The 19,526-nt window shown below is 39.5% G+C and overlaps 1 protein-coding gene across 1 annotated transcript in view; it reads right to left on the bottom strand.

Annotated features, from left to right (window-relative positions):
* Positions 1 to 19,526, bottom strand: part of GLB1 (galactosidase beta 1) — a 43,153-nt gene that overhangs the window by 8,871 nt on the left and 14,756 nt on the right. Inside the window, exons 3-14 of the mRNA XM_027748561.2 lie at positions 17,138 to 17,288; positions 16,769 to 16,829; positions 15,846 to 15,940; positions 14,395 to 14,575; positions 13,151 to 13,209; positions 12,138 to 12,259; positions 11,995 to 12,035; positions 11,428 to 11,540; positions 8,414 to 8,488; positions 3,982 to 4,071; positions 2,599 to 2,712; positions 1,520 to 1,651 (exon numbers count right to left, since the gene is read on the bottom strand). Coding sequence (XP_027604362.2) covers positions 1,520 to 1,651; positions 2,599 to 2,712; positions 3,982 to 4,071; positions 8,414 to 8,488; positions 11,428 to 11,540; positions 11,995 to 12,035; positions 12,138 to 12,259; positions 13,151 to 13,209; positions 14,395 to 14,575; positions 15,846 to 15,940; positions 16,769 to 16,829; positions 17,138 to 17,288 — 1,234 coding nt within the window. The remainder of the gene's footprint in view (positions 1 to 1,519; positions 1,652 to 2,598; positions 2,713 to 3,981; positions 4,072 to 8,413; positions 8,489 to 11,427; positions 11,541 to 11,994; positions 12,036 to 12,137; positions 12,260 to 13,150; positions 13,210 to 14,394; positions 14,576 to 15,845; positions 15,941 to 16,768; positions 16,830 to 17,137; positions 17,289 to 19,526) is intronic.

Genomic DNA, 19,526 nt, shown 5'->3' with positions numbered 1-19,526 from the left:
CAAAACCGTGTAGCAGCCGTGAGAGAGGAGTGAAGAAAAATGAAAACAAAGAGCCCCAGGTAGTAGAGATAGTAGAGGAGGAGGGGGAGAAGGTCCTTTAGGTGCAGGAGCGGAGATTCCCCTGCAGACAACAGTGACATAGCCTGTCCCATCACAGCCCATGGAGGTCCACGGTGGAGCAGATATCCACCTGCAGCATGAGGAGGATCCCAGGCCAGAGCACTTGGATGCCCCCAAAGGAGGGTGTGACCCTGCAGAAGTCTGTGCTGGAGCAGGCTCCTGGCAGGACCTGTGGACCCGTGGAGAGTAGCCCATGCTGGAGCAGGTTTGCTGGCAGGACTTGTAACCCGGTGGGGACCCACGCTTGAACAGTCTGTTCCTGAGGAACTGCACCCTGTGGAAGGGGCCCATGCTGGAGAAGTTCATGAAGAACTGCAGTCCGTAGTAAGGACACACACTGGAGAAATTTGTGAAGGACTGTCTCTCATAGGTAGGGCCCCATGCTGGAGCAGGGAAGAGTATGAGGAGAAAGGAGCAACAGAGACAGCATGTAATGAACTAACTGCAACTCCCATTCCTTGTCCCCTTTCCTTGCTCAAGGAGAGGAGTTAGAAGAATCACGAGTGAGGTTGAGACTGGGAAGAAAGGGTGTTTTTAAGATTTGTTCTTATTTCTCATTATCCTACTCTGTTTAATTGGCAATAAATTGATTTCCCCGAGTCAAGCCTGTTTTGCCCATGACGGTAATTGCTGAGTGATCTCCGTCTTATCTTGAACCACAGATTTGTCATTGTATTTTCTCCCCCTCTCCTGTTGATAAAGGAGAGACAGAGTGGCTTTGTGGCACATGGTTCAGCCAAGGTCAACCCACCACAGCCACTCATGCATGGAGTTGACAGTCCCAAAGTGCAGCACAGACCCAGAAGCACTTGGAAGCTTTCTAAAAATTATCTCTAACCTCTGACCAACCCAAATTTGAACTGGCACTTTTGCATGGTAAAGTGCTTGTGAGACAGCCTTTCCCAGCCACACTGAAATTATTGCAAGGGCACACTGCTGACAAATGAAATGGGACAGGGAGAGAGATACAAAAGTGTATATTTGTACATATACAAACCCCAAACCCACCAACCTCCCAAATGCAATCCCAGGATTCACAAACCTCCAAGGACAATCAAGTTCTAGACCGATTTCCAACCCATTTATGGAGTTTATACAAGCAGGTTTTGCACATTTTAAAATGTTAGGTACAGGCTCAACTCAATCTGAAAGTCTTGTGGGCGACAATGTAAGTGAACCAACAAAAAAAGTCTAAAATATGTCTGGCAGTTTTTAATTTCACATTGATTTCAGTGACTGGAAAAACTCAAATGAAAACTAGTGAGTAGTCATATTTTGAGGTAAAGTTCCAGCTGTGTAATCCTGACCTTTTTGCTCTTTCTATCCCACTACTTTTTTTTTAACTTGTGGAAAAGAATAAAAGCCATTACGATACCATAACTCAATTGATTTTACTTACCTTAAAGTCATTATTGTATCTACCAAAGTTGACTCGGCCCATATTCTCTACCAAGAGGTCCAGATTTGCTCCAGCCCTTCCAGTTATATTTATCGTAAGTGATTTGTCCCTTTCGAGGACACCCTGAGGAACCTAGAAAACAACAAAAATACCCTGTTATTTGTTTTTTCAACTCGCATGAAGAAAACAAAAATGACAAAGGAAAAAAAAAATGAGTAAAAAAAAAAAATTTCCCGAACTGCTACGTCAACGTTCACATTTCGGTACACATCAAATAGATGTGCTAGTGAGTTTTGATGCACCTGATTCAAAAAAAGCAGGTTCCTAAATTTAGTCTACTGACTGAAAAGATTTTGGCAATATCAGTGATTTAAACGGGCTTCATCTTCCAATTAAGCATGTGTCAATATTTAGTTTTACTTGTTCCTATTCCCATAACATAAGGAAAAAAGAGCTTGACTTGGACATAAAGGTGATGAGAGTTCAGCGTAGGTCAAATATTAATTAAAAAATAGATGATAAAAGTCTATGAATTTATATTAATTCTCATTAAGCAGGAATAAAACCCTGCTTATGGGGAGAAAGACAAATTTCACATTCGGTACAATAAACTTTTTTTGTCCTGAAACTGTGATCAGAAGCCAGTTTCATAAGTTAAAACATAGGCTCAGGCTTTCTCTTCCTCCCACCCTCAAAGGAAAAAATAAGAGAATAATAATAATAAAAAAAAATCTATGGAAATACTGCAGAAAGCCACCAAGCATATATATCATTAACACATCTCATGAACCTGCAAGTAAACCCTTTCTCTAGGTCTTTTGCTCACTTAAGTCATGAATCTGTGTCAACATTCAAATTTCAAAAATGGCAAGATAATAGTCATGTTTTCTCAAATACAAACTTGAACATTTGGTATGAATTAACTATATATACTTCCTTATTTCCTTTGTACGATTAAATAAGATCAGGGTTGTCTTGGTAATCTAGAGAAAGGAGGAAAAGAAACCCATAGACTGCATCCATGACTTCCACGAAGGCCACTCATGGCAGAAATGAACACCAGCAAACAATGCTTTTACCCCATCGACAGAGACATAGGCACGATCATGGACTCCGTTTAAAGGTGAAGACAGTTCCGTTGGCTCCGTACAGTTTTTTGGAAGTGTAGTTCTGTACAGTACAAACCCAAAATACTAGGAAAAGAAAAGAAAGAAAGAAAAACCCAAGCAGATTCATGAACCAAGTAATTCTGTAGTTTCAATTCAGGTCAGAATTAGAAATATCCCATATTTCTGCCTACGTAGTTGGATTCAAATGTTAACTTTCATTCACTTCAGATAGTGTGTATCACAGACACCATTTCAGATTAAAATTCACTTTGACCTTTAGGCAAAGGGTGTAAGTCCCACAGAGTTTCCACTTTTAAATTTCATCAGAAGATTTACGTAACTTTACAAGATAGGGCACTCTCTAAGAGGTATTTCCTCAATAAAAACAAAGCAGTTAATGACCAGCAGTATTATTTCTTCATTAAAATCAATGAAAAGATAGCTGGAAAATCCCTTCATAACTGACTTCACCGTCACCCATTGCCCATAAAGTGACATATTCATCAAGTCAATATTATCTAATTATCTATTATCTTTATCTATCTAATTATCTATTATCTTTAAATACTGCATGGTTTACATGAGGAACATTTAGGAATATTTTTCACTAAGTTCCTCATCAGGAACAGAAAAAAATGTCATAGCCATTACTGAGATCTGGACAGGTTGGAGAGTTGGGTGGAGAGGAAACTAATGAAGTTCAAAAAAGGTTAAGTGCACGGTCGTGCACCTGGGGAAGAATAACCCCATGCAGCTGTACATGTTGTGGGCTGACCTGCTGGGAAGCAGTTCTGCAGAGAAGGACCTGGGGCCCCTGGTGGACAACAAGCTGTCCTTGAGCCAGCAGTGTGCCCTTGTGGCCAAAAAGGTCAATGGTATCCTGGGGTGTATTAGGAAGACCACTGCCAGCAGGTTGAGGGAGGTGATCCTGCACCTCTACTCAGCCCTGGTGAGGCTGCGTCTGGAACATCGTGTCCAGTTCTGGGCTCCCCAGTTGAAGAAGAACACGGAACTACTGGAGAGGGTCCAGCAGAGGGCTATGAAGATGATTTAAAAAGAAACCCAACAGTCTCTTAAAAATCTGAAAGTCAATACTTCAGAGAGGAGAGAAATAAAGGTGGAAGCCTGGACAGCAGAGATACCTACATTCACAGGAAGAAGAAAACCTCAGGTGCAAAACAGGAGCACTGTAGAATATGGAAAGGCCTGCAATGCAAAAATCCTGGATATCTGTATAATACTATTATACTGTGCTGGGATAAGGTGTAAGATATAAGAAGAGTAATACCACGGAAGGTTGTTCAAATAAACTTTACAAAATTACTGCAGAGTGCCTACTGAAGGAATCCTTACCTGCTTTAGCTGAACAAAGGTCAATGGGTAAGTGCTTTTCACTGGTCCAGAAGGTGACAGCCCATCAAGAACCTCCACCACAGTGCCCACCTGCAGCACAGAAAAAGCAGATACGTGAAGTTCAAATGTAACAGCTTGCATACCACCAAGCCAGCTCGTTGCATCTGTCTAGAAAGTTAATAAATCTTTACATCATCCTTGCAGACACATTAATAATACAATACAGTACAGACAACTGATGAACTCTGAAAAAAAACATGCTACATGTGGAGCAATGTTTTAAAAGAGTAGATGTTCTAAATTTGCTATGCATTCATAAAAATAAAAATGACCCTTTATTATTTAACAAGAACTAACCCAGGACTTTCTCACCAAATTTCTATAAACAAACACAACTGCTCTGGACAATTATTAGAAAACAACTACATTATCTATATTTTGCTCAATTATACTTAGACTCAAGGTAGGGAAAGTGCCACTGATATCTACTGAGTTACTCTGAAATCATTCTGAGCTAAGTAGGGATACAATTTGGTTCCATCAAGAGCTATCCAAGATGAATTTACCCTATTTAGTCTTAAATTATTTTAGAAATTTCAAGGCTGTCATTCAGTTGTCACATGTAAGTAGCTGGACTGATTTTAGTAAGACTGGGAGCAAGGTTTAGAGTAGTCAGATACATAAATACCTTGCTGAACAAGGACTTAGATGTGTACAATTTAATTGCCTTTTGTTGCCATCCCCAAATTCTTTTCATGATTACAAAGTTTTCTACCAATCTACAATTCTGTCTCGAAGTCCACGATCAATTTGAGGTTAGTCAAAATGCCCACAATATGCCTACTGTCTTACAAGCTCAAAAAATCAAATTTTTCCTGCAAGATGTCAATCTGTTTCACCAGAATTATCGTCACTGTTCAGTGGTGTTCAGTTCACATTCAAAATACTTCTCAAACACAGATTTGAGCACAGATCTCAAGCATTCTCAAATGCTTGAGAAAAAAAGAACAGCAAAAAAATTTAGGTTTTTACAGTCTTGTAAAACTGTACTGCAAGAGCATTCACAGCAATTCAAACTTCTGAGGCTACTTCAATAACAGAACTGTTGAATTTTTTGTGTGCATGCACAAAACCAGTGCTGAAATATTAAAATGTACATACAGCATTTTGCAGTGATGTAACAGAAGCCAGCATGTATCATCCATGTACGCATAATTAATTCTGCAGTATAGTAGTGGTTTTGGCTGGGATACAGTTAAATTTCTTCACAGTAGTTAGTATGGGACTGTGTTTTGGATTCTTGCTGGAGACAGCACTGATAACACGAGGATGTTTTTGTCACTGCTGAGTCCAGCTTACACAGAGTCAAGGGCTTTTCTGGTTCTCTTTCCACCCCACCAAAGAGCAGGTTGCAGGTGTACAAGAGGTAGGGAGGGGACACAGCTGGGACAACTGACCCCCAGTGACTAAAGGGATATCCCGTACCATATGGTGTCATGCTTGGCAATAGAAGCTGGGAGAAAAAGGAGGAAGGGGGATATGTTTGGAGTGACAGTGTTTTTATCTTGGCAAGTAACCAATACACATGAACCATTCAAAAGGTGTGTGATGTGGCACTCAGGAGCACAGTTTAGTGGTGAACAGGGTGGTGCTGGGTTAACACTTGGACGTAAGGATCTCTGAGGTCTTTTCCAACCTTAATGATTCTATGACGGAGCCCAGTTTTCCTGGGGATGGCAGGACACTTCCCTGTGGATAGGTAGTAGTAAATGAACTTCTTATCTCACTTATGTGTGCAGTTTTCACTTCACTTATGCCTGCAATTTTTGCTTTATCTACTAAACTATCTTTATCTCAACCCACACGTTTTCACACCTCTACCTTTCCGATTCTCTCCCCCACCTCGCTGGAGGAGAGCGAGTGAGCAGCTGTGTGGTGCTCAGCTGCCTACCAGGATTAAACCACAACAAGCACGTAGACACAGATCTAAACCAACTTTTAAAATGAGCTTATCTTAACTCTAGCTAGGAACAAGAAAGCAGAAGGATGCCATAAGTATACAAAAGGTAATGGTCATCACTACCTGCAGGTTGGGTCACTCTCACTAGCCCACAGCTAAGCATGTTCACTCAGGCAACAAGCCTGATGGTCACACAACGGCTTGCAGAATTTTCATGAAGGTAGTTTGCTCTTACGTTTTCAGTTTAAACACTGTACCTAAAATAAGTGTCACCTTGCATAGAATAAAATTCCCCAAATATCCCATACTGTGTATGTGCTCCATTCCTTATCTTGTGCTCCTTCAAGGGAGCCAGTAATGTTATAGCAATATGCAGGACTTGGCAGGCTACAGTAGAGATTGAGCTACCAGGTCTTCTACAACAGCTGTAAAGCAAGAGGTGCACAGACACTGGCAGAGTTAATTTATAGAACTAAACAACAAACCTATGAGCATTAATAGTCTTAGCCCAGGTAGACAGCGAAACTAGAAATGAATGTAAGCAGCATTAAGACACACACCGTCACTTGAACGAGCTACGAACTGGCAATGAGTGCTGCTCTGTGCCTTGCTGAACTGAGTACCAGCAGCTTGTACATGTGGCTGTTTGACTTTAAGTTCCTGCTACCAAGGGGGCTTCTATTCTATTAATATGGTTCAACCACATATGATTCACTCAGGGACTGGGCAGGTAGAAGCTCGTTTCTTTGAAACATCAATGTATTACTTTTGTTCAGCTTTTCAGTCTTCAGTTGTGCGTACAAAAAAACCCTCAAGATCTGGTCTTGCTGTAAGTTCCTGTTGACTGCTACTTAGTGGACAATCAGCATCACAACAGAAACCTAACAGTAAATTTAAAAATCACAAATATTGTCAGGAGTTTTTAAAAACAACCTGAAAAGCAACAAACGACTACTAATAAAAAATAGCAATACTTTAGAGCCAAGTCTTCAAAACTGAAGTGTAAGACCAAGCATGAAAGAAAAAAGAAACAAAATAGCTCCAGCTGCTGTTTTGCCTTTGCTTGCCCTCATTCATCATCTTCAGCACTTCTCTTTTGCATCTATGCAACAAGACTTTTTCCTTATCACCTGCTTTCCTGTCTTCTGGTCTTATATAACATCAGTGTCTCCAGCATATTTTAATAAATTATATTTTTCCCACCCAGAAGGATTCTTCAAAATAATTAAATAGCTCAAATGAGCTCAAATGAACAACTGCCTGATGAGGGGAGTTGGTACGTAAAGACTGAATTGCCACAGAATATCTTGTGGGGAAAAGCAGCCACAGTGGTGGATGTACTGATAAGAGCATATAATTAGTCACAACTGCCAGTCGTTGCTGAACATAATATAGATCTGTTTCAACGTCACTGGTGAACCACTTCTTGCATTTAAGTATTTCTGCCCACTACTTGAGCAGAATGACTTGAAAATGCCTGCAAAGCCTTATCACTACCAAGTTTTGCAATGCTTCGGTTGCAGTACATAACAGATCAGATTTATTGCTAACTGGAAAAATGGCTGCCAAACTAAATTACAAAGTATAAAATCAGAGCATTAGGAGTTACCGTATCCAGCACATCAACTGCAGTAATCCTCCACCTCAAAATTCGTCTGTGCCCAGCAGAAGGAATATAGCCAAGTTCATACCTGCCCTCTCTTCTTCCCCTTAAACCACCCACCCTCTTCACTCACTGCAGGAACCTACTTCTCAACCATATCTCACAAAAAAATTGTCCTTGGTCCTAAAACAATGGTGCCATGGACAAACTCCAGATACCTGCAAGCTGACCACTGTTGTGGTCAACACCACTGTTGTTGTACAGGATACAGCAAGGTTGGGTTCAGCATGCTAGGTTCTGTGTGCTTCTCCCTCAGCAAGAAACCAATTTAATTTCTCTCGTCAGCTAGAGATTTGCACAAATCTTGTAAGAAACTTCATAAGACTCCAAAATTTATCAAAAATATTCCATGTTCAAAATTTAAACATATAGAAGTACTTAAAAGATACGTATATCCTACCTGCTGCCTCTACTTCAGAGGCATCACCAGCTACAGAAACAATCTTTGCTCATAGCTCTTATGGTAACATTCCCCCAGCTACATTACTCATACATGAGTTATCTTCGATAACTGTGATTCTATTGTGTTAATAGTATATTAATTTCAGTAAGTAAATCTTCAGGTACATACTGAATATTGTAAAAATCACCTTTTTATGTCCAGATAAGATGCATTTTCTCATTTTCAAACATGGGCATGATTCCTAACTTTGAAGTTCTGTTCCCTCCTTCCTGAAAGTTTGCTTTCAAGGTTTTCCTCTTTATTCTGTAGTATATCTAGAGCTTGCCATAACACCCTTATAAACAGTTTTTTGTAAAAAGCAAACACAGAGCATTACAAAAGATATATATTACAGATGTTAATTTACCTTCTGCAAGCGAACCTTCCCGTATGCAAATTTGGGTGTTGTTGGAGGGATAAGACCTTCTGGTAACTGCTTATACTGGAAAGAGAAGAAGTAAAAAAAAAAACACACTCAAAACTTAAATACAAACACACTTAAACTGAATTCTCACTTTATACTTTACAACTTACAAACTTTGTAAACAGAACTTTGGCTAAAAGTAAATGATCTCACTAAAGGTTACAGATGCATCTAGTCTTAAGATGGAGGAACTTTTTTTAAAGAAAAAATCTGATTTGATCACATATGGTAAAAATTTTTTAATAACTATTCAACTCGAGGTAACGGTAAAAGGCATAACAAATAAACTGAGCTGCCAAAGAATCACAGTGCCCTTGGAGCCCTCCTGTGGCTTCAGCCTGAGTTACTTCTACAACTCTTCTGCAGTCATCTCCCCAGTCCATAGGGGCTTGAGTGAACATTTCAAAAAGTCTGTAAAATAGTATTTCCACCTGACCCTTCCTTAGCAGCACTTCCATATTGGAATTTTTAGACTCTTGTGCCTTTCCTGCTAATCCATTACTTCCTAGGCTGGGGTCTTCGAGAAGCACAGCTTTGAGACCACAGTTCCACAAACCTCTGAGGTCCCATCTTTACCTTCCTCTAGTCCTGGTCTAGACAACTGTCCAATTAATCACAGGGAAACATGACAAGGAAACACTGACCATGGATCTACTTCTGTATACTTCTTGCCTTATATTTCTAGGAATAACCACCTGACATCAGCAGAGAGAAGGGATAAAGGGCATCCACTACTCTGAGGAAAGGCAGACCAGACCAGGCTTTCTGCCCCATAACCTAGCCTTCTCTTTTGTGAGCCCACAACCTTTTCTCCTTGCAATCATCCTCTTCTCCCTTTCCTGCCATTACTTGTCTTATGTAATGTCCACTCTTCTCACCTGTTCTTTCATTTACTAAACATTGTCCTGTCTGCACATTAGAGAGAAAAACCTTCTGCAGACAAGATACCCATGTAAGCAAGCAGTCTAAGCCTACGTTTTAATACATATCACAAATGACTGCCCTTGTGAAGGCTGCACATCTGCACATTCTGAGTGCTCAGTTTGGCAGATTTTGTTTTAAAAATTAATTTGGTGAGAGGCTGAAAGGGATTTTTTTCTAAAGAGATTTTACTTTGATTTCAGCTTGGAAGTTTTAGGACAAGGCATGATTTTCTAGGTTTACACATGGTATAAGTGAAATAAGTTACACAACCAGCATAAAACTCAGGCTCAAAAGCTTGCCTTGGCACCAAGACAAGGAGTCTTTTTAATTGGCCTTTTTTTTTTTTTTTAACAGATCACAGCAGTGTAATTCTCAATGCTGTCCTGTCAAGTGTCAGTTATGGATGGATGAAAGCCTGATTTATATTTCCGGTAACAAGTTCATTCCTTCTTCTCTGTATTTGGAAATAATCAAGATATCCAGACTTAAAGAAAACAAAAACTGTATTCACCCAAGAGAAGAAGTCAAAAGCAGGAAATTTCAGTTCAAATAGTAAAACTTAGAGAATGCTGTAAGCAATTGAAAGGAGCTGTAAACTGAAACTCTTCTTCATTACATTTTTAACCAAAGGAAACTGTAAAGGAAGATTATAATGTTAGCCTTGTAGCACAGCTAACATGTTGAACTCAGTCATCAGTTACAGGCAACTTTAATTTTTTTCATCAGATTCACCTGAAACTGCAACTAAGTAGATAGACTGTTACAGGTTTAGAACCCACAGCAGAGACAGAATAACTTCATGAGAACCTATGGATATGGAAAGTAAGAAACTAACAAACCAAACCAAAAAATGACCCAACACACCTGAGGTTATACTGAACATTTCAGATCTTATCAAGGCTCTCTCACTGCACTAGCATACTACTTACATCTCAGACAGGGACCTTGTCTTGAAGAAAACAACTGTAAATCAGGAAGTTTGGAGATGTCTCTGGTGAAAAGGGCTGTATCAAGACAGGAGGTTCCCCTTGGAAAGGCCATCAAAATTATCCCACCAATTTAACCCGTCAAGCTTGGGGAAAATTGAGAAACTGAAGGAAACAATCCACAGCAGGCCTTCCACATTTACAGAGATACAGGCATGCTCAACCCTAGAGAAAGGGTAGTACTATTTTGGGAGATCTACTCCCAGCATAAAAATGTCTTCTAGTGAATAGGAATGTTGCTGGCATGCAACAGGACGAGTACAAGCCTCAGCCTTGGAATTCATGTGGAATCTGTTTTTAAGCCTCATCTAAACAGCCTCCAATGCAAAGCTATTCAAAATCTGGACACAGGTTCCATGTTTCAGTTCAGTCTCCAGTTTGTAGAGACACTGCATTTTTACAGCAATGCAAAGCTGGTCCCACCCACTAGCTACAGTTTGTGAAATCACAAAACCAAGCTGGATAAGCATGCTTCTTCTCACAGAGGCCCAAAACCACAGCATGAAGCTTGGGATACAGGCAGCCAAAATACTAAGCTGTAGCACACATCAGGCTGATACTGAGTCATGACCCTAAACTGACTGAATGGCTGATTGATGCTGCAAGGAAAAAGCTCTATGCACTCCTCCCCCATCTCTACTCCCAGCCAAATCCTTCCTGGCTCTCTCTGCCCCCCTTGTGGCAGCACTGGCTCTCAGCCGACTGAGGGAGCGGATTCAGCTTACTGACCTTCAGCTGAAAGAAAGCAAATACATTAAGAAAGGACAGCTCAACGATTTTGGTGTCAGAGCTACATCTGTATCCTCTCCTCTAAAAGAAAGGAGGGATCCATCAGGACAGAAGGGATAGCAAGAGAGGTGCAAGATCTTTTCCCTTTTCTAACAACAAGTAGTTAGGTTGGACTCATTGTCTTGTTCTACTTCATTTCCACCACTTGCAGAAAACAGTAAATTCAGAAGTGACTTATACCGACGCAAGAGCAAGAGAGTTTGCAGTACACCAGGCATGTTTCAAAGAACCATTCTAAAAATGTCCTGGGGCACTCACCATACCAATGACTTCTCTCAAGGCAAAATATTTTTCTGTCAGATCTCCTGCTTCGCTCAGTGGAGCATCGTAGTCATAACTAGTGGGCTGTGACATATAGGGCATATTAGCACCTAAGGCAAAAGGAAAAAAAAGAAGCCATAGAAGCAGTGGAAGAGCTGGTTTTTTTCCAAAGGCATCAACTTTGAGAATTCTTTCCGATCACAGTCAGACTCAGCTACATTTTCAGATTCAATGCAGGCCTTGATATGTGGGATTTGACACAGAGAAACTGTTCCTGACGGAGGACAATGTCCTTGCGAGCTCGCACTGCTCTGCTACAGAGTCTTCAGAAATACTCTGAAGAGAAACACTGTTTCACAGCACTGAGTGAGGCAGAAGTAGCCTTGGCAAAGACAAATACTACCTGGGTTTAGTACAATATGCGGACAACAGACAGAAAATAGCTAGTGCAGTAATCTTTTCTCATGTGAAAGTAGGCATAGCTTATTCTTTCACAGAATACATTACTACCTCATTCATAAACAGTTCTCCTACATCATTAGTATCTTCTAAATAATTTCTTACCGTTCCAATAGGCAAAATTAGTCCCACCTATAAACATGTACCTAAAAAGGAAAAAAAAAAAAAAGCCATCCACTTAAATCAGGTTTTGCTGAACTGGGAAAAAAAATCCCCCCAAAATTAACCTCTACCGAACACACACTTACAGGTTAACGTTAGCACCACGTGCCAGGATTTCATTAAGTGTTTTAGCTATAGTTTGTGCGGGCACAACAGAATGACGGTGCCCCCAGTGATCCAACCATCCAGTATAAAACTCAGAATTAACCTGAAAGGAGGAAGGGCAAAAGAGGAAGGGAAAACATGAAGAGGGAACAAGAACAGAATGCAATGTGATTTAAGGTTACTAAGTGTGAGAGGGAAGGAAAAAAAGCCACCTTGACTCATCTGAGCCATTTTTAAACTACTACAAATACAGCAAAATATATACTAAATCAGTCCTTTTCAGCAGACTGGTCAAACTTTCAGACTACTGAGTCAAAGAAATTAAAGGATCGTTTCAATAACTTTATAGGGACACTTAGAAAACAAATGCTTAAGTATCAATGAACATGGATTTCCTGGGAACTGGTCAACATGAATGTTTCAGACGCTTGGCATTCAAATAATGATGAATCCAACATATTCTGTGCAGAATAGCATACATAGACCAGATGTAATGAAAAATCAATATTACAAACAATTTCATAGCACAGAGATAATCTTGTACCCTCAGTGGGCTTTTTCCCTTTATCAAAAGTGATCTTACATCCCATTATGGCTTGTCTAAAACCTCTAGGGTAGCTGAAAACAGGAAACAACTTCTAACCTGCTGTTTTAACTTTGCTTTTAGCTTCCACCTACACACATATCTCACTAACTCATCTAATCATACTTAGTGTTTCCGCTGCTTTGTAAACATTTGCCTTAGCAAGGAAAACTACTGAAACAAAATTAATACATTTTGAGACTAAAATAGTATTCGCCGAACAGCAGTTAATGTGGGTTTGACAAACACCCACAGAAGCTCCTCTATTCACTTTTTCTGACTGACTTGGAAATTACGTCTTTGTCAACATGTCCCTAAAACTATTCAATGCACTGCTGTCAACTCTTATTAACTCTTATTAACAACTTCAAGATTAGAAAGTATACAAGAAATTTAAGTGAAAAGACATACCAAAGGGCCCTTAGGTTCACTGCTCCTTTGAGCTAAGAATGCTGCTGTGACATTGCCACCTATGAACAGAAAGAAATAAAATTGAGTTGCTACATCTGTGACTTTCTGGGTCATTCATTTTACTGAGATAGGTGTCTTATCTCCCTTTCAACCTAGCAAAAATCATGAGAAGTTACTCCAGCAAACACACAAATCAATACTTTTGACTCCAGTGTTTCATTTGCAGAACTTATTTAAAGTATATACATACATGTATGCATGCATATGTATAGGCCTTTGCTTTTGAGATACATCTTTTGAAAACCCAGCTTTTCTCAGCAATGACATTCTGGCACGAAAAAGTCTGAGATGCGTCAGAATTGCTACTTGATCATTGGAAAGTCTAGGTCTGGGGTTACATTACCAAGACTATGGGGAAGAACAGAAGCCAGGCAGTCTCTAAAGAGGCTTTTCACTTCTGATCACTCCTAGTGGCTCAAACCATAGTGAATGGAAACAACCACTTCCATGAGTAGCTCGCCATCTCATAAATGATACACATGAAGGAGTTCACAGTTTCATTCTATTTGTAAGAAAACAGATCCTGCTAAGTACACGTTTGGCTGTAGAGAGAATAATGTACAGAACGGGCCACATATTAAAAAAAAAAGAAAATATCTATCTTGGAGTTTGTTTCTTGTTCCTTAAGCCTATTTTTGCCTTAAGCCTAATTTTGCCAAGTCCATGCAGTATATGAACATTTAAATCCTTTACTTTCCTATTAAAGGGGTACTTTCTGATCCCACTACTGCTGCTAAGCCATTCTTCAGACCGATATCACACCAAACTGTGGCAGTGTGCACATTTTTAATTATGATCTTCAGCAGTACTTCTAATAATCACTGGCTTAAAAAGAAATGTACTTTGACAGCTGGATTCTAGGACAGACGAGGACATTAAAAAACTCAAAGACCAAAAAGAAATATTAAAAAAATACATGGAACCAACAACAACTATTACTGCTTATTTTTAGGAGATACTTACTATGAGCAGTGTAAATTGTTAATTCATGATTTCAAGATGCAAGACTCTTTAACTGGGTGCTCATGGGTGATTCTCGTAAGTTTAAGAGTACATCAAATACACATAAATGCCTATTACCCCATTTAAACAAAGCGGTCAGGTTTGTCAAGCAGTCAAGTCAGTTTGTCCTGCCACAACCACACACAAAACAGAATTTTTGGTGTCAAACAGCAGTCTCCAACCTGGGGCAAAGTCCACTGTTGCATAGAGACCCTGAAGAGCTCCACATTTCAAGTGAAACTGGCTTGCACCATCAGTTGTGAAAAGCACCACCTCATCACCAAGATGCAGGCGAAAGAGCTTCAGAAGGAAACGCAGATAGTTATAGTCGCAAGCGAAGTAGCTTCCATACTCATTCTCTACCTGTAGAGTAAAAGCAAGTCAGTAAAGCCATAGCCAGTTTCAGTCTGCATCCAATACCGAAACCAGAAAGCCCAAACCCAACCCTCTTCTTCCTTTGACAGCAATGTTGAAAACGTCATTTTATCTCCAGATCTGAGGAGTAAGAGAAGACAAGACTTCTAGGCACTGATTCCCCTCACTTGTATCTTACAGTGGAGCAATCACTGAGCAGAGCTAAGCCATTTTCCTACAAAATCAACCCCCTACCAGAAGTATTTACCCTTGCTACTTGGCTACAGTGATCACAACACAATCTCTATTAAAATTTGAGATCTACAACCACCTTCCCTAGCAGAACAATAAAGCCATAGAACAGGTTGTGATATGACCAAAACTGCAACAAAACTGCACATCTACAAAGGGTTCATGAACTGTAAAGCCCTGCAATGGACTCAGAATGACTTGGGGCAGAAGGACAATGCTGCTGCTGAAAGGTACACATCTTGCCCCTTTCTCAAGGAGATGGACTTTCAAGCTCCAGATCTCCAACACCACGCGGACCCGAAGGTTATTTCTGAAAATCCTGTTATAAGCATCTTATTTCTGCCAAAGAATAATTTTTCCCAGTGCTTCTGCTCAACAGAAAAAACACATTGTTCAGCTAAATGATCTTGGGCATATTACAAGTAGGGCCTCTTATCCCATCCTGTGTCAACCACAGAGTTCAAAAAAAATTGAAATAACGCTTTCATTATGGTCAAATTCTAAGAATATAGAACAATCACCCCTGTGCGTCTAGAAGGAGTTTAAGAGAGAAGCTACTCACCACAAACGTACAAGATTGTGTCTGGAAACATTTACAACTTAAGTTAGGTGCTAAGAACTAAAAAGTCTAAGTTTTCAGGCAGTTTTTGTCATGCGGTTTAGGCTTACTCCATACTGCTTTTTCTTCTATCTGCAGGTTTTCCCTGTCAAATTGTTTCAGGCATTTGTAATGTATTTTGGCTTTATGTGAGAATTGGTATGAATATCAGATCTAAAAAGCTACACAAGTTCCCTCTATTGCTTTCTATGGTTGTGGGAAACAACTTCAACAGAGCAGATGAGCTCTCTCTGAATTCTGGAAACAGTGCATTCGGTTCTTTAGGATAAGGTATTTCATCAGAAACTTTCAGCTACCTGAAACTGCTAAGGAACATCTGTGACACCATCACCCAAGACCCACGGAGTGTCTGAAAGAGTGGTATAAGCATTCATGTTGCTAGGAGTCATCTGATTTACAGAAAGTTACCTGCACCATGATGATTGGACCTCCGTTTTGATAGAGGTAAGGCCTCATCTTTGGCAAAAGGACACTCATCCATTTCTCTACTGCTGCCAGGTAATCTGTGATACACAAAGCATAAACATTTCACCTAAATTTCTGGGGGTTTATTTTTGTTTTATTTATTTTTGTTGACACAGGGATAGTTTTTACCATAGTTCTAATTATACAAACTATGAACGGCATTTAACGAACAGATTGCTCTTATACTTGAATAGATGTGTTCTTATACTTGTTCATAAATGTCAGCATCCAGTACCGTTTACTAAAAAATAAAACACTTAAATACTGATGAACTTGGAAAATCACCAAAGGGACTTCATCATATCTCACACAGGTTGTCCTAACATGTTTCAACAGGAAAAGAATTCAAACATTGCTAAGTGTACTATTTTTTAAATAGATAATTTAACCTGCAATGAGCAAAACTGACATCTATATATTTGTTGCCCAACAAATGCACTCCAATAAACACATTAATCTCTTGTCTCATTTCATCCCTCTGTAACTGGTCCATGACCAGGCAGCACCTGAGAATGCTGTAACTAGTTCTGGAATTACGTGGACAGTGACCAGCCAGAAGGAATCTCCATGATGAGTGGCCAGTTGGCCATGACAAAACCAAGGATCTCAAAGCTGAAGCTACTGTCTTTTCCTCAATGGTGACAATGATTTCCCTCTTGGCATCCACTTGTCAATACCTCGGATACTTTCTACCCTACTTTGTTCATTCTATATACTTCTTGAATGCACACGTCTGAGTAGAAGGACTGAAAAATTTTACTCACAAAAAAACTTAAGCTGAAATATGAATTATCTACTAGTGGCCTCAAACAGCAAGTCGCCTTGCTGCCAAAGTGTATTTTTGATAACCTTTTTCATGTCTCTACCTGCATCAGAAGACCTGAGAACAATAGATTTCTTCTCCAACAACCATGCAGGAAGACCTCCCTGTGAAAAGAAAGGGAAACACTTCAGTAAACATTTTTAGGAAATCTAAGAAGAATTTAGTCTTTTATCAAAATATACAGTGAGACATGAAGACTGATTTTCTACAAGAAAGTAGTAATTCCTAATGAAAAAACAAATACTGAGGAAGCTTGTATTGTAAGAAGTCACTTAGGATGCATAGATTTAATTATACTAAAGCAAGACTCTCGTCCAAGGGATACATCAAGTATGTTTGTCTACTTTAAGACAGAAATACTTGCATTAGATTTACCCTAGAAATGAGCTAACTGTCACAAAAGGCTGTATACCATGTCCCATTCTGCACAGATGTAAGGTCCAGCTCTCAGGATAACAAGCAATCCAATTTCATTAGCAAGCTGCAGGAAATACTCCAGATCTTTGCCACCAAAAAAATCATATACGCCCATCTGGGTTTCATGGTAGTTCCATGGGACATACCTATTAAGAGAGAAAGTCACCTTCCATTAGGAAACTGAGACTAACCAGAATTCAGAGTAACAACTATTTGCACTACCCACCCCAGAGATCTGTAATGCTGAACTGGTCCTTAAGGTCGGTAAAAGACAAGACAACCTTCCTTCTGTGAGCTACTTCATATGGCAGAAGGCATTGAAATTAATACTGAAATTAGGTTTAGTACTTTGCAGTATGTCTCCAGGAGTCCATATCAATGCAAGAACAGGTTTTGGTAGTGCTGTTTTGAAACTATGATGTCTGTTGTAAAATTTAAGTAGTTAATAGTTTTGAAGTTAGCAAGTCAGGTACCAGCTATATTGTGGGGGGAGATTGATGAGGAGATGAATACTGTAAACCCCTCACAAAGGAGGAGGTCAGGAACCAAAACAGCACATGACCCTTCGTGAACGAAACACCCAGATTGCACAAGAAACACCAACTAGGCTGACAGGTCCATGCTGCTGCCACTACAAAGAACCTAAAAAACATCTAAGTCTCAAACAATACTGCATCTTGGTCCTGAAAGTTTTCATTGACCAGGAGCAAAGCAAGTTCTGGAAAACAACAGTGGGAAGAACGGTCAAGTTGGAGTATGTTAAGGTGCCCAAGAGCCTGGACAAAGTAAAATTTCATTTCAACTAAGTAATAAAGCTGCCAAACAAGCAGATCACCATTTGAAAGAACATCTCTCTCCTACTTCCAGGACTTAAGAAACCGCAACCTCGGCACTGAACATCTCACACAAATAAAAAAAAACCACTTGCTTGCAAGAGAACAAAGAAACATGTAATCTACCAACTACTATGCATGGTGTTGTAGCTTAAGGTCCCTGCTGGACAACCTCTTGACAGCCATGAGTGTTTTGGCTTGGCATAGTACTAAGTGGCTATCACAGCACAGACAGACATTAAAATCAGGGATGAGTACAGCCTGAGCAAGGATTCAAGGGAATGGGAAAACTCATTCTTGCGCATGGGTTTGTTTTGCACATTCTCCTTTTAGGAGAATTGTTGCTACTGTTCTAGAAAGAATAAATCTGAGAAAAATTTCTAAAATCAAAACTGTGTTCAGTCAAGCAAAGATCCTCTCACTGTCTTACAGTCTGTATTTGTTTATATGTTGCACAGTTAATTTTGTAAAAACTACCCAAGAGGGAAACAAAGTGCATAAAACAGTGCTTTCAATAGGAAAAATAGGAACCCTCAAATAAGTACACTACTGAAATGGCCATACACACACAAACAAGCACATGAACATCAAATACAAAAAATTATAATCTTTCAACCTCAGTTAATATCATACCCTTTCAAATGCCAAAATTTGAAAGAGTACAGTATTAAGCTTCTGTTTGAGATGATGAAGCTTAAAAGTCATATGCCAGGATGGAGTCAAAGCAGTGCACTCAGGCATCATAATGCAGATTTTCCCCTCTATGTGGTATATTTTATTTCTTTGTCAACATGCTCTAATTGTTTCTGAAGCACACGAATAACTCACTTGTAAAACAAACTAAATGTGCATTTAATGAATACGTGAATCCCGTGAAAATACATGTGATGTTAATGTAGTTTTGTGCACTTTGTCTAATTTTCAAGCAGAGGAGCAAGCTGATTGCTGACATTTAAGGTCAAAGTGGATAAAGTAGGAAACTATTTAAGACAAACCAATTCCCAACCTACCTAAAAAAGACAATACCAGAGTATCGTACTGTACTTACTTTCCGTGTTCCACATACCATCATCCAGGCCACCACTGCAGTATAATTATAGCTTGCTATAAGCTATAACAGCTCTGTTGTTTTCAAAACTATTGCTTAGGAATGCAGAATTCTTTTAAGTTACATATATATGTGACTAAGGATTTGTCAAGGACAAATAAACCTAAATCTATTTGTTCTTTGGAAAATTTGCCTAAAGGATTAAAGGAAAAAAATTCATGTCTCTTGACTTAACAAAGCTTTTGGTACTTTGCTGTACCACATCCCTATAAGCGAGCAAGAAAAAAAAAAGAAGAGCATAACTGGGATAACAACATAGAAAAAAAATTAACAACAAAACAACAACCCACAATATGCTGGGAGTGTAATGGGTTATTTGGAGGAGTATCCCAAGTCTCTTTGGTAGGTCTAACTATATCCAAAGCTTTTATTGACATCTGCATGATTGCAAATGGGGAGCACTTGCAAATTGATGAGTGAACACGACGAGGATTCTAAGTGCT

This window comes from Pipra filicauda, unplaced genomic scaffold (genome assembly GCF_003945595.2).
Source record: "Pipra filicauda isolate LSUMZ 115617 unplaced genomic scaffold, ASM394559v2 scaffold231_size1239837_pilon, whole genome shotgun sequence".
Classification (NCBI taxonomy): Eukaryota; Metazoa; Chordata; class Aves; order Passeriformes; family Pipridae; genus Pipra; species Pipra filicauda.
Note: the sequence above shows the minus strand (reverse complement) of the source record. Positions and strands in the feature narration are given on the sequence as shown.